Source organism: Hipposideros armiger, unplaced genomic scaffold, assembly GCF_001890085.2.
Source record: "Hipposideros armiger isolate ML-2016 unplaced genomic scaffold, ASM189008v1 scaffold_302, whole genome shotgun sequence".
Taxonomy (NCBI): domain Eukaryota; kingdom Metazoa; phylum Chordata; class Mammalia; order Chiroptera; family Hipposideridae; genus Hipposideros; species Hipposideros armiger.
In genome coordinates, this window is record NW_017731652.1 from 799,499 (window position 1) to 812,538 (window position 13,040).

The 13,040-nt window shown below is 38.2% G+C and overlaps 1 protein-coding gene across 1 annotated transcript in view; it reads right to left on the reverse strand.

Moving 5' to 3' along the window:
* Positions 1-1,617: 1,617 nt before the first annotated feature.
* The window catches only part of ARIH1 (ariadne RBR E3 ubiquitin protein ligase 1), a 120,997-nt gene continuing 109,574 nt past the window's right edge, over positions 1,618-13,040 (reverse strand). Inside the window, exons 11-14 of the mRNA XM_019659600.1 lie at positions 12,628-12,685; positions 8,004-8,264; positions 6,838-6,950; positions 1,618-4,975 (exon numbers count right to left, since the gene is read on the reverse strand). Of these exons, the coding sequence (XP_019515145.1) occupies positions 4,891-4,975; positions 6,838-6,950; positions 8,004-8,264; positions 12,628-12,685 (517 nt within the window). The 3' untranslated portion in view covers positions 1,618-4,890. The remainder of the gene's footprint in view (positions 4,976-6,837; positions 6,951-8,003; positions 8,265-12,627; positions 12,686-13,040) is intronic.

Consider the following 13,040-nt stretch of genomic DNA (forward strand, 5'->3'; position numbering starts at 1 on the left):
ATTATTGTAATAAAGTTGTTTTTGGCGTTGTTATAACTGCTACATATTGTGATTTATATGCTAATTGGATCTGACTCTGAACACATTTATTTATGGTTCAGCCTGAAAACTGCTTTTCAAAACAATCTCTTATTTTTCCCCACAATGCTACTGACTAGAGAAAGAGCAACAGTTGCCTTGAAAATTGGATTTAATTCCACAAAAAAACAAAAATTTCAGAAGTTGTTCTACTCTGTTTACTCCTATAGTAGACACAATTTGATTATTTCCAGTTAAGCATTTCTAAGTTGGCTATTTCATCTTGGGTAATTATGTGAAGCAAATTCCCTAAACTAAAGCAGAAATACACCAAATTCATCCCCAAAGAAATCTGAAAAAAATCTGAGGGGCCTCTTTTTTTTTTCCTGAAGGAGCCAGGATTTCCCCATAATGCTCACCTCGTATCTTCTGAAAGCCCCCTACGTCATCCATTGTCAAGGAGAAATGCTGAGAACAGATGGATATCGGCTGTTGTGTTACCAGTTATAAAACAAATTCTGTAACAAGTTCCAGACAACTATCCAAAACTCTTTACACTGGAAATTCATTTGAACAAAGAACTAGACCAACAACTGCAAGCTGCTTGGTCACTATTTATCAAATCAAATGATGCCAAGCCATTTAGTCTCAACTATCACATGTGATGGTCGTCTCATGAGGACTGTTCCAATCTACAAGATGGGAAGTGCTTTCTATCCAGGCCTGGTTTCTGGATTAGGCAAACATGGCAAACATTAGTTGCAAACTCTGCATCACATTGAAGATTAGAATAGTATATAGCATTCCTCCAACAGCAGCAGTGACAGGCATTTATAGTCTTTGATGTGGTTTAAAAGTACACCACCAAAGCCAAGAACCACCTTTCCTGGTATTGAATACTAGGTCATTCTAAGACCAGATTAAGAAAATATGATCCAAAGAGGTAGTACAATGCTGATCGAGTCCTAGAGAAGAGTTTGAGTCCCAGATAGAAGAAATTGTAAAATCTTGGGCAAGTTAATCTCATTGAGCCTTATTTTCTTTTGTAAAACAGACCAATTTCTACCCCCACTTGCTTTAGATGGTAATATGTTAAAGTGCTTTGAAGATTAATGAACTCTCAAAATTTTAGATCCCAGTAAGTCCTAAAATCTGGACTTGACTAGACTATCAATGACAAAGATCTCCAACCTGGGACTTCCTTTAAGACAACTCTCCCTCCATCCCTATAGGAGATACCAGCTTCTAAGAGGGAGCTAAATGGAAGTAATGCTGAGTTTTGAGGTTGAGAATGACTTCTAAAATATTTTATCTTTAAAAAATTGTCAAAGATCTACTAAGCATCTAATACATATCACTGTTACAATACAAACAACAATCTAAATTCAATGTTCAAGACACAGAAATTGGAAAGCTTTCAGAAAATGCTCTGAATGCCCCACTAATTAAGTTAATTGTTGGGGATAGTTCCAGTTCCCTGCAAAGAAACTGAAGCAAATCTTGACGTTTTATAGTAAGTAGAAACAGTAAGGCACATAATACAGGTGACTGAGGTCACCAGTGTATCTTTCAACTATAAAAATAAACATAAGTAACTAATGGAATAACAAAATAAAAGTTTATTTTATTAGAATTAGGAATGTTCTTTCCCTCTGGGCAACCTGAACAGTCCAGTTACAATGAAAATCTAAGAACAGTTATTTCCACAGCACAGGGTGCTCTATGCACAAAATTACAGGGTTAGGAGCATTTAATCAATTTTACCAATCTGATTGTCTCACCAACCCGCCCCCTCCCATCCCCCAAGTGCTCTATACCTGGATTTGCAGCTAAAAGAATTTGTTATATCAAGACCTTTTCTCTCTTGTACTAAATTTCAGTTCCTAATTATGGCTGAATCACATTTTACACGGAAGATTCAACCATGTCAAATCAAGTCAGTCAGTCTCGGATCTGTTATATGTGTGTGTATGTATACACATGTGTATTTAATATATTTATTTAAACACACATAAAACATACAATCTGGGTCGCAGCAAATTACACAGAATTTAGTCTGATGTTATATGCTACTCAGTTTTACCACTGTGGTTTGTGTCCTGAGCTTTGGATCAAAGTGTTATGGTAAATAATTTAAAGTCCATCTATTGCTCAGTGAATTGTCCAAATGAAGCATGCACTTTCCAAACGACAATGTAACCTCCCTCAAGACAACAGGGAGACCCTGGTGTCTACCATGAACAGAGCCCTCTTGGCAGAAAGACTGAGGAAGTGAAATGCAGAAGCTGTCATACTAGATGGCCTGCATATCCCAGCTGGAGTCACTGAAGCTACTAGCAGTGAAAGCAATTATCTCAGGGAAGTCCGTGAAATATGGAGAGAGTTGCTAAAAGCCTGGAAGTAGAAAAGGCCAGTTCACCTTGATCCACACAAATTAGGGAATGCACCCATAACTGACTACCCTCAGGTGATGTGTCAACACGGAAACTAGAAAGCATCTCTGAGAAGCACTGTCCCTCCACGGGCAGGGGCTGATGTTACGAATTGCACAGTTTTTGGATACGTGTTGCAAGGGGAGTGTGTAAAGAGATTTATGACACTCAAACTTAGACACTGCAGTTAACTGGTTAAGATTTTTTTTAAAAAAACACCACACATACACAAAACATTTCAAGGGAGCCACATATATCTAGATAGCAACTCTGGCTGCTTTTCAAAGTTACCAGGGAAAGGAACTTTTTCAAGCTTTCTTAAAAAAAAAAAAATCTCCTTAGTTTTGATAAATGCCTTTTAAGATCAATGCAGTCATTTAGAATAAAGTCAAATGGATGAAGGGGAAAAGGGAGAAGAGAATACAGAAGAAGCAGACATCAAGTTCAGATGTGCAGATGAGGTGACAAGGGAGAGAGGGTAAAAGGAACAGGTGAAGTTGATCCTAATGCGACAAGTGTTTAAGGAAGCAGCATAATATAGTCGGCAAACATTCACTGATTTTTGATGGGAAAAGAACAATTGCAAGTACATCTCATGGAACAACCTTTTCTAAAAGGAAAAGTAGGGTGATTCAGCAAAGCCTAACTTAGGCAAAAGGCCAGAGGAAAGCGAACCTACTTCCCAATGGAGTAATAGGATGTACAATGCAAGGGCAGACAAAGCTGCCCCACAAATGGTTAACACTCCCTAGGCGCCAGGCATTTAAAGGAAGACAAAGAGGTCATCAGCCCACACTTCTATTTGCTACTAAGACCTCTTAATATAGTTGCCTAGTTCAATCTGCACTCCTGTATAAAACTGAAAGATTTAGGGATGCTGAGCTGTTGAAAAATACCACAGCCAGAATGGCCTAACCAGGTATATAGTTAATAAAACCACCACCATCCTTTACTTTTAACATAGCTCTTAGTAGAAATCTCATAAAAATGGACATCACAGCTAAAATGCATTATTAATTCTCCTATCTGCTGACAATAGAAAAGAAGCAAAGTCAGTGATTTCTGTTTAAATGCACTAGATGGGAGTACCATGTTCTAGGGGAGTTGGCCTTCAAACTGAACCCACAGCAACACACACAAGCAATCGCAGGATCTGCCATTTTAAATTCACAATCTGAAACTAAGTGAATGGCTATTTATTTATATTTATATTTAAAGCAACAACATTCTATTTGACACCCTAATGTAAAGAAGGGGTGAGAAAAGAGCCATAACTAAAATCTTAAAAGGCTCAAAGCAGCAATTAAAGGAAAAAAGGAAAAATACTTGACACGTTTCCTCTGGATGGGATCGGGGACCCAGGAAGCCTTCACCTGTGTGCATGAACGGGCACACAGAGGCATAAGTAGGTGCATGAGCCCACAGGGGGAATGAGGCTGGGGGTCGGGTCCCCATGGACCCGCAGCCACGGAGCCCCTGCTGCAGCCCTCACCGGGCCCGCAGCCTTAGTCAGAGCCTGACCTCTCTGGCCCAATTCTAGGCATGAGGCGCACGGCGAGCAAACGACACCAAAACCAGAAAGGGAAAAGTAATCTCAGGAAAGGGAAATCAAAGAGCTCTAGTTATGTCTTCCAGAGGTGCTAAACCAACACGCTTTTTATCCCAACCCTCAACCCTGGAAAGATAAAGAAAACTGAAAGAAAATGCACAGCAAATAGACATAATCTTGAAGATTTTTAAAGAATAAATATTTTTTGTAATTAAACATTATGCAAACACGTGCCACGCTTGCTTTGTCCATGCATATGCGCTATATACAATTTTGAAAAATACTGTGTTGTCCTCTTGTTTTAAAAGTCATATACAAAGTTTTTTGTTGTTGTTTAATTCCTCTTGCTGCCTACCCCCTTCCCCGCCCCAAGAATTTTCTTTACAAGGAACTAATCATCGTTCACTCATGACCTTGGGGTATGAGAGAAAGAGAGTCCGTCTGTGTGTGTGGGTGTATTTGTATGTGGAGGGGAGGAGGGGAAGAGGTCCTTTACCAAAGTACAACAAAATGGCTGGTTTGGATGTGAAAAGCAGTGTCAAGGACCTGTTTTAAATTTTAACTGTACTACACTCAGGAAAAAGGAAAAAAAGGAGTCAGCTTTGAGAACGAAGCTACGTTACAAGTTAAAGTTGGAGGGCTTTTAGTGTGTCTGTCACACTTTTGTTGGCGGCCTAGAATACTGTTGTACAATGGTTTATCTACCTTTTTTATTACAATATAATTTACTTAAACTTTCTGTTAACAAAACAGAATTCTGGTTCTACAGACCAGCGGTGTCAGTACAGGCTTACTGCCTCCTTGTGTGTGTTTGTTTTGTTGTGTGTGTTTTAATTGCATGAGCACTCTAGATGGTCAAGTTTTCAGAGTTCATTTTATGCAGGGCCATTCTCAGTCCTCAATGTACTCCCACAGGTCTTTTTCATAGCCTTCATGCACATGCTGTAACAAAACCCTTCGCCGACTCTCACAGTATCTGCAATCAAAGAAAAAAAAAATGTTGTCAGTCTCTAGTAATTAAAAAAAGGCATTTACTTCTTTTTTAAGGGCTGTCCTACAGTTTATCCAAACTTGGAACTAAACACTTGTTTTTAATGGCACATCTTCATTCAGGTCTAGATTTAAAGATGTAACAAATTGTTTCTAATTTTAAAAAGGTATTTTTCGGGCCAGCCGAGTGGCGCGTTGGTTAAGAGCTGGCTTGGGACGCCAGAGGGCCCCGGTTCGGATCCCACATATGAGGGCCAGTGACACTGCCCTCTACAGCTAAGATGCTGAACAACAGCTCAACCTGGAGCTGGGCCCACCGTGAGTCGCCGGCGATGGTGTAGGCTGCAGCCATTGCTGCAGTGGGTTGCCATGAGCTACCGTGTGTAGCCAGCAGCCAGCGTGAGCGGCCAGCAGCCGCAGTGAGCGGCCGTCCAGAAGCCGGCGACTGATCTGCCTCACCAGGGAAGAGTGCAATGATGGTGCCAGCTTGGGCCAGTGAAGCAACGTCCTCCACAACTAGATTGAAGAGCAAAAGGACAGCAACTTGTCTGTTCCCCTTCCCCCAATTCCCCAATTAAAAAAATTCTAAAAAAAAAAAAAGGTACTTTTCCAAAACCCATGATTCCCTGTGTGGGAATTAATTTTAGAGCAAGACATTAGAAATTCATATGATTCAATCCTGTCATTCTACAGGGAAGTAAACAGTTTCAGGAAGAAGTAATTTCAAGAGTTATTTATTAGCATTTTAAAATCTTTGTTAACTATAAAAGTACAATAAACATGATGTACTGTAGTAGCTATAGTTGGCTAAGGAAAGAACAAATATTACTTAGGACTAAATCTCCAAGTCTCCCAAATTCCCAGAGTTTTACTACTACTAAAAAGATAGTAGTATTTGCCAGGAAACAACTTTGGGGGAAAGACCTCCATGCCAAGAAAGCAAACAATGTGAATCTTTGGCTTAAGACTCTTTTATCTTGAAGTACCATCTACCCCAGCACAAAGTAAATCTCTCCTTAGCAAAAAAAGCACATACCGTGTTTCCCTGAAAATAAGATAGGGTATTAATTTTTGCTCCAAAAGATGCATTTTATTCATTTATTTATGTACAAAAATCTACATTTATTCAAATACAGTCATGTCTGGCTGACGATCTTAATTGGGGTTTATTTTGGGGTAGGGCTTATATTACGAACACCCTGAAAATCATGCTAGGACTTATTTTCTGGTTAGGTCTTATTTTTGGGGAAACATCATTATCATAAAAACTAAAGCAAGCCTGGGTAGCTCACTTGTCAACAGCCACGAACCCCGGGGCCCCCAGACTACAGCCAGCACCTTAATCTCACCCCTCATCCTAACGGCCACTGCCCTTCTTAGGCTCTTTCTTGCAGGGCAGCTATTAAGCAGATGAAGCTGAAAGGAAGCAGCAGTATCACCTGGCTGGACGCACGGCTGATCTCCTTTGCTCTGTGCACCTAGCACTACCATCTGTGGCCCAAAGGACAGAAGTAATCTCTGAGAAACATGGCAGCGCTCAATTACCGAATATGATAAACCCAAGTTTCACTGTCACCTAACTTCACTACTAAGGCATTCCAGATCACCAACGGCAATAACTTTGGCTCAAAAACTATTTAAAAAAAAAAAATCTCGGGGTCAGCCAGTTAGCTCAGTTGATTAGAGTGCGGTGCTGATAACACGAAGGTTACCGGTTCAATCCCTGCATGGGCCACTGTGAGCTGTGCCCTCCTTAGAAAAGTCAACTATGCCATTGTTGCATGAAAGCAATGTGTAACCAATGACCATGACTGTTCCCCAATAAAATTAAAAAAAAAAAAAACTCACCTATACTTATCTTGTACTTTCTGCTTTATATCCTGTAGAGAATCTTGGGAAATATCTCGTTCGAGGTAGCCCGAAAGCACCTCCGTGGCATTTTCTAGGTCTGCTTGGTTATTCTGCAAGAGGAGGAAGAATACATAGTAAATTTTGGCTTCAAAAGAAAGCTAAAAGATAAATCAAGTTAGCTGCTCCCTTGCCTATTGGCTGCTTTCAACACTGATCCCATAATTTTTGCAGGCAGTTTTAACTGTATGTGTAAAGCTCTTTACTGCTTTTGCCTCTGACAACTTGTCCTCTCTTTTCCAGGACAATTTGTTAAATGTTGAAAGAACTAAAGATTTACCCATTAACCTCTGGAAAAATATCAAGAATTTGAAAGGACTTAAAGAGTGTTTAGGAATCTTATATAGTTCTGAGAACTGCTGTTTGATAAACTCAAGGAAAAAATGGAAACCTATTCTTGCTTACATCTGGCTGTGCATTTTTATAAGAGAACACTGTATGGAAGATGAAAATTTTATTATTTTTTATTGCTATGGCTAGTTCCGACTATTTACCCATCTAAATTCCTGTCTGCTAGTCTGTTATCTCTAGTCATCTATCAACATCAATGTTTTTCATGCATCAATTTTAAATGAACACCCCTAGTTGAAAAACCTTTACTGCTAAAAAACCCCCTTTAGTCATTACTCCCCCACCAAAGGTAACCACCATATTAACTTCTAATACCATATATTACTTTTGCCTGAATAAAGGCTTTTATTCAGAACTACTGACGTGCCAGGTGCTACATAAGCAATAGACATGGATTGTCTCACTTAAAGCTCAGAACATCCTAGGAAAGTATTATGTCCATTTTAAAACAGAGATAGAGACGAGGTTAAGTAATGTGCTCCAAGTCAACAGAGCAAAAAGTGATGAAGTCAAAATTCAAAGTCAGGGCTAACTCCAGAGACTGCACACATTAATCGCTTGCTGGCTAAACCACATGTATTTGAATATAGTGTAGGACAAGAAGTCTAAGTTTCTTATATCTTCCTCATACTACACTTATAACCCACATTTTCTGGGCAGTTAGGAACTTAAAAACTTTATGCATGTATCTTATGTATGAAAGACCAAGCAGTCCTGTGACACTAGGGTTTTCCCCATGCAGTCACTACTCCTACCTCAAAGATAATGGACTGGTTATTCTTTTTGAGGTAGAAAGCGAAGACATAAGTGTACATGAGTGTGGCACGACACTGGCAGAGGACATCGACTGCTTTCTTCAGGAACTGCACCTCGATCCAGGACATGTTGTGCTGCTGCATCTCCTCCATTTTCTGCTTCACCTGCGCGTACAGCTTGTGCTCAAAGCGCAGACTCTGCATGTGGTTCATATAGCGATTACAGTAGAACAGGTACCTCTGCAGGGCTGCCCTAGATCGCTGTCCCATGAAGAAAAATTAAGGTCACATAATTATAACAGGTGTATTATATATACACAAAAGCTGATATATTTACTGATGAAACAGTATAGGAATTTGGCTAAAATCAGGAACAGACAGACATCCTCTGCTAGCTTTGTTATTTAACGCTGCTTTCAATGTCCTATAGCTGTACTTCCAAATATGGCAGCCACTAGAAACACGTGGCTTTTTAAATTAAAATGAAACATTCAGTTCCTCAGTGCTCAATAGCCACATGTGGTCAGTAATTACCAAAGTGGACAGTGGTGATAAAGCACATTTCCACCATTACAGAATGTTCTATTAGATATCACTGTTCTACAGTATGCACTAAGGTGTAAAACAAGAAGCACTATTTTAAAAGAGAACATAACAGAGAGGCAGCCAAACATCATGTAACTCCTGATATACTCCAATAGAAAGTATACTGTCCCACCAGCTAAGTGTCCTGTGTCCTTTCCACCGCCCCGACCCCACCTTAAGCTGAGTCTGAATTCAAGTACCTAGAATTAACCACCAGTTTCAAGAAATATAGGGATAGAACCTATTAAATAACAAATAACACCAGGAAGTTGCAATCAGCAAAATCCAGAATGCGGAAAATTCTACAGCACAAAATGACTTAAGTTTCTTCAACAAATAAACAGCAAGGAAAAAAAAGAAAAGACAGGAATAACCAAAAGATTAGAGGAGACTGGTCTGTTATCAAGAAATATCAAGAGATATCAAATCTGTGGATCCTGATTCAAACCAACTATTAAAGAAAACTTATGAGATAAATGGGGACATCTAAATACTGGCGAGTTGACATTAACAAAGTACTGCTTTCAAAATATATATAGTGTAAATTATAAAATATATGTAAAGACACATGAAGTATTACCAAAAAAACAATATGATATCTCGTCTACATTCGTTTTATATTATTTATCATACTGCAAAAATGATTTACATAGATCTTTCCCATTACACTGTAAATCTCCAAGAGATAGATTTTGAAAAAAGTAATCTTGTTACCTCTAGTACCTAATATGCAGAAAATGATTAATAAATGCTTATTAAATGCAACCACTATAAAAGCATTTCTCACCACATACATAGTTCTTTTCTTTTACTATCACCTTCTCTTCCTCTCCTTGTGCCTTAAAGCCAATGAACAGCACAGACACTACTAGGGCCCTATGGTTGGTCTCTTTCTTAGAAATACTAACTCTGAACCACAGAATTAGTCAATCACATGATCCAGTATCTTACAACATTGAAATATCTCAAAAAACCTACACAAGCCATGTTACCTCAAATCAGATAGGTAACAAAATCAATGCTTATCCATTGGAAAATTATGCCAATGACATCTAATCGTTATTAGGTTAAAATATAATGTTATTTTACTACATATATATATATATATGAATGATCTAAAAATTATGCCAATTATATCTAAACATATAACACATGGAAAGTAATCTGCTTGGCATTTTATCATGCTTGCCAAAAGCACCAATATTTTCAAAACTGTCAAATTCCCAAGACGAAATGGAAAACCTAAATTACCATATTAAAATGTACGATATTAGAGGACTTGATTTAACATGACCAACAATTCTGTCTAGAACAGGGGTCGGCAAACTTTTGAGACGGAAGAGCTGCCAGGGGTCAGCAAACTGCAGCTCGCCAGCCGCAGGATCTGAAGTAAAATTGAAAATGAAAATAAAACTATCATAGCTTCATTTATAAAATTTTTAAAGGGTATTATTCACATAACAGCGATTATGTAAAAATACATTTATGGCTCTCGAATAATTTTTAAATTGTTGTGAGGGACAGGATTGGCTCTTCCAGGGGTCGGCAAACTTTTGAGATGGAACGTACCCAAAGAGCCGCATGTGGCTCGCGAGCCGCAGTTTGCCGACCTCTGAGCTAGACAATAAGGAAATTCCAATGTCCACCACTGTCAGCACTGTGGCTCAGTATATTAAATCAAAAGCTTTCTACAACACAGGTACATCTTCCCCAGGCACTCAAAGTACCACCAACGCTTTCTGGACTGAGTGCCAATCGCCTAGTACTTTTTTAAGACTACAATTCCTAATAAAAACTAGGCCAGAGTATAGAAGTGGAGGAAGTAAGAAAAGGCCAGATGGGTGTGCAGTGGTGTGCTCTATTCTAGAAGGCATGGCTCCCACTAAACAGACAAACAAAGGCACCCATATGAAATCTTTCCCTGTCCATCCATAAGATCAGAAAACTCCAATTTAGTCCAGTAGGTGTGAACTAGAAAATTAATGCATTCCAGCATCTAAAACCTAGGAATTAGAAACTGGCTTAGAAAATACGCACAATAATCCGCCCTCCCTCCCTGTAGATCCCAGAAAGGGATTCTACCAGTACCCAAATGAAAACCCGGTGAGGCCAAGGATAATCCATACATTTCCTCTATTGGCAAATACTGTATCTGGCTAGATCTAGCTACACTCCTCTTCATTCAGGGTAAGTAAAAACTAAAAGCTCACTACAGTAATTAGGAAAAATTGAATGCAGCAAAAGAGAATAAAGAACATTTCTCTGTGGACTCGAGAATTATCAAAGTTAGAAAACAGTTTTAGAAAAATTTATCTCTTCAGTATGATCTAAGACATTCGTAATTGCTTAAACCAGAAGTAGAAAGCCATAAGGGAAAAAGGCTAAGGAAACAAACAAACAAACAACAAAAAAAAAAACCACACCACAACAGAAGGAGATGCAATGACAAACTGAGATAAATAAAAAATGCAACAGTAAAATTAAGTCCAAATGAGAGGCTGGTAAACCATGACTGTGATTTCAGAACATTCATATCAAAATTACACGGGTGATATGCCTCAAATCAGAGTCTAAAGATATTAGATGTGACTTGGGTCAGGGTGCCAAATGATGTGGTCTAAAAAGACCATGGAATTTAAAAATATTTAAAAATCTGATGATGATAACCTAATAAAACACAAACACTCTGAATCCTCTGAATGAACTTGTAACAGAACCAAAATTTTATTTCAGGCCTTAACATTTGTGAAATGGCTAAAATTGGCATCAAGCAGTATTACAGTATAACTGTACCAGGCGAATGAGAAAAATAAGTGATAATACTGAACTCTGATCAAATCAAATCATGATGTGATGTAGGAATGAAGGTTTGCTACACTGAGATATAGAAAACAGGCAGAAGGACAAGTTATCACATAGCACTTAGTAGTATAATTACACTAAATTTAAAAACAAAACAACCATATAACATTCTATCAACAGTAATTTAATTCCAGCAAACAACTTATCTGTCAAATTAATTTTAACTTGAGTTTCATTGGTTTTATACTTCTTCTGGTTCGGTTATATAGTTGCATAAGAGGTTATAGCTGGTTTTATGTTTAAACAGTAATATTATAATGACTATAATTTAAATCAACATTGGAATTTATTGTGAATGTCTGTGAAACACCACTCATCATTTATAAATACAAAATATAATTTTCCAGTCTCTTAAAAAAGTGAGACACAGAACTTTCACTTCTAACAATATAACAGACTAGGTTTATATACATTCTTTTGTGTTTATGGTATTTTTAATTAGAAATAAATTTATGCTATTTTAATTAGAAATAAATTTTAAGGAAATGTTTACAAAGTGAACAAGAAGAAACAGATCGTATTTGGATTGCATCCTGGCAAGGAAAACCATTTGAAAATATTTTGGGGACAACTGGGGAATTTCAATATGGAATGGATGAATGTAAGGAATTCCAGGAGTCTACAACGACAGAATCACCATCCTGAAAACAACTCAAAGTGCTGTAAAATCAATCTAATTAACACCTAATGTTTGAATCCCTTCTATAACAGTGGTTGTTTCCTTATCAGGTAACAGGGAATTAATTCCCCATCTCCTGAGGCAGTCCATTCCAAAGGAGCCCACCTATGATCATTAGAGTACCTGATGAACAATGAGGTTAGAAAACAATAAAGAATTAAAAATAAGTGAGGCTGCACATAAACAGCAGCAGAACTATTTAGCAAATACTGTTCTCTAGTCTCCTTGCCTGGGATAGAAAATCTTGACACCCTGACTACTGAAACCTGGAATTGTACTGCATGACTAGAACAAAAAGAAAGCAAACAAACCTATAAATAGGAATGCTCATGACAGGCATTTTGGATAAGATTCCCTTTCTAAATCTACATAGATACCCAGTATTCACTGGAGTGTATTTCCATAAATCTTTCAGAATTGAAAACTTCTGCTAATTTATTTCCCAATAAACACACAATGCACACCCTGTTCGACTGTTACCCCAATAAATGCACCTACCTCCTGAGCGTCTCTTGCCGCCTTTGCATCATCCTCATTATAGCGATTACAGTTGTACCTTAAAGTAAAGTAAGAGGATTCCATAAAGCCATAAATCAATGAAAAGGGAACAAAGCACAGAATTTTAGCCCGGATTAATACCTAGAACCAATATTCTCCTTTATAGAGAGATACACTGAAGGGTTGAAATACCCAGGGTTCTACCATTATAATGAGTCACCAGGCTGAAGGGGAGGAATTCCATGTTGTTGAATCTAACGCACACCTAGAGCTGGAATCCTCTCTAGAACAGTCTATTAGTTCTCTATCCAGTAACAGGGAATTCCCACCTCCTCAGGCAGTCCATTCCAAATCAGCTCACCTCCAATCATTAGAAAACACTGTCATTCTAGAACTTCCATTTACTGACTGTA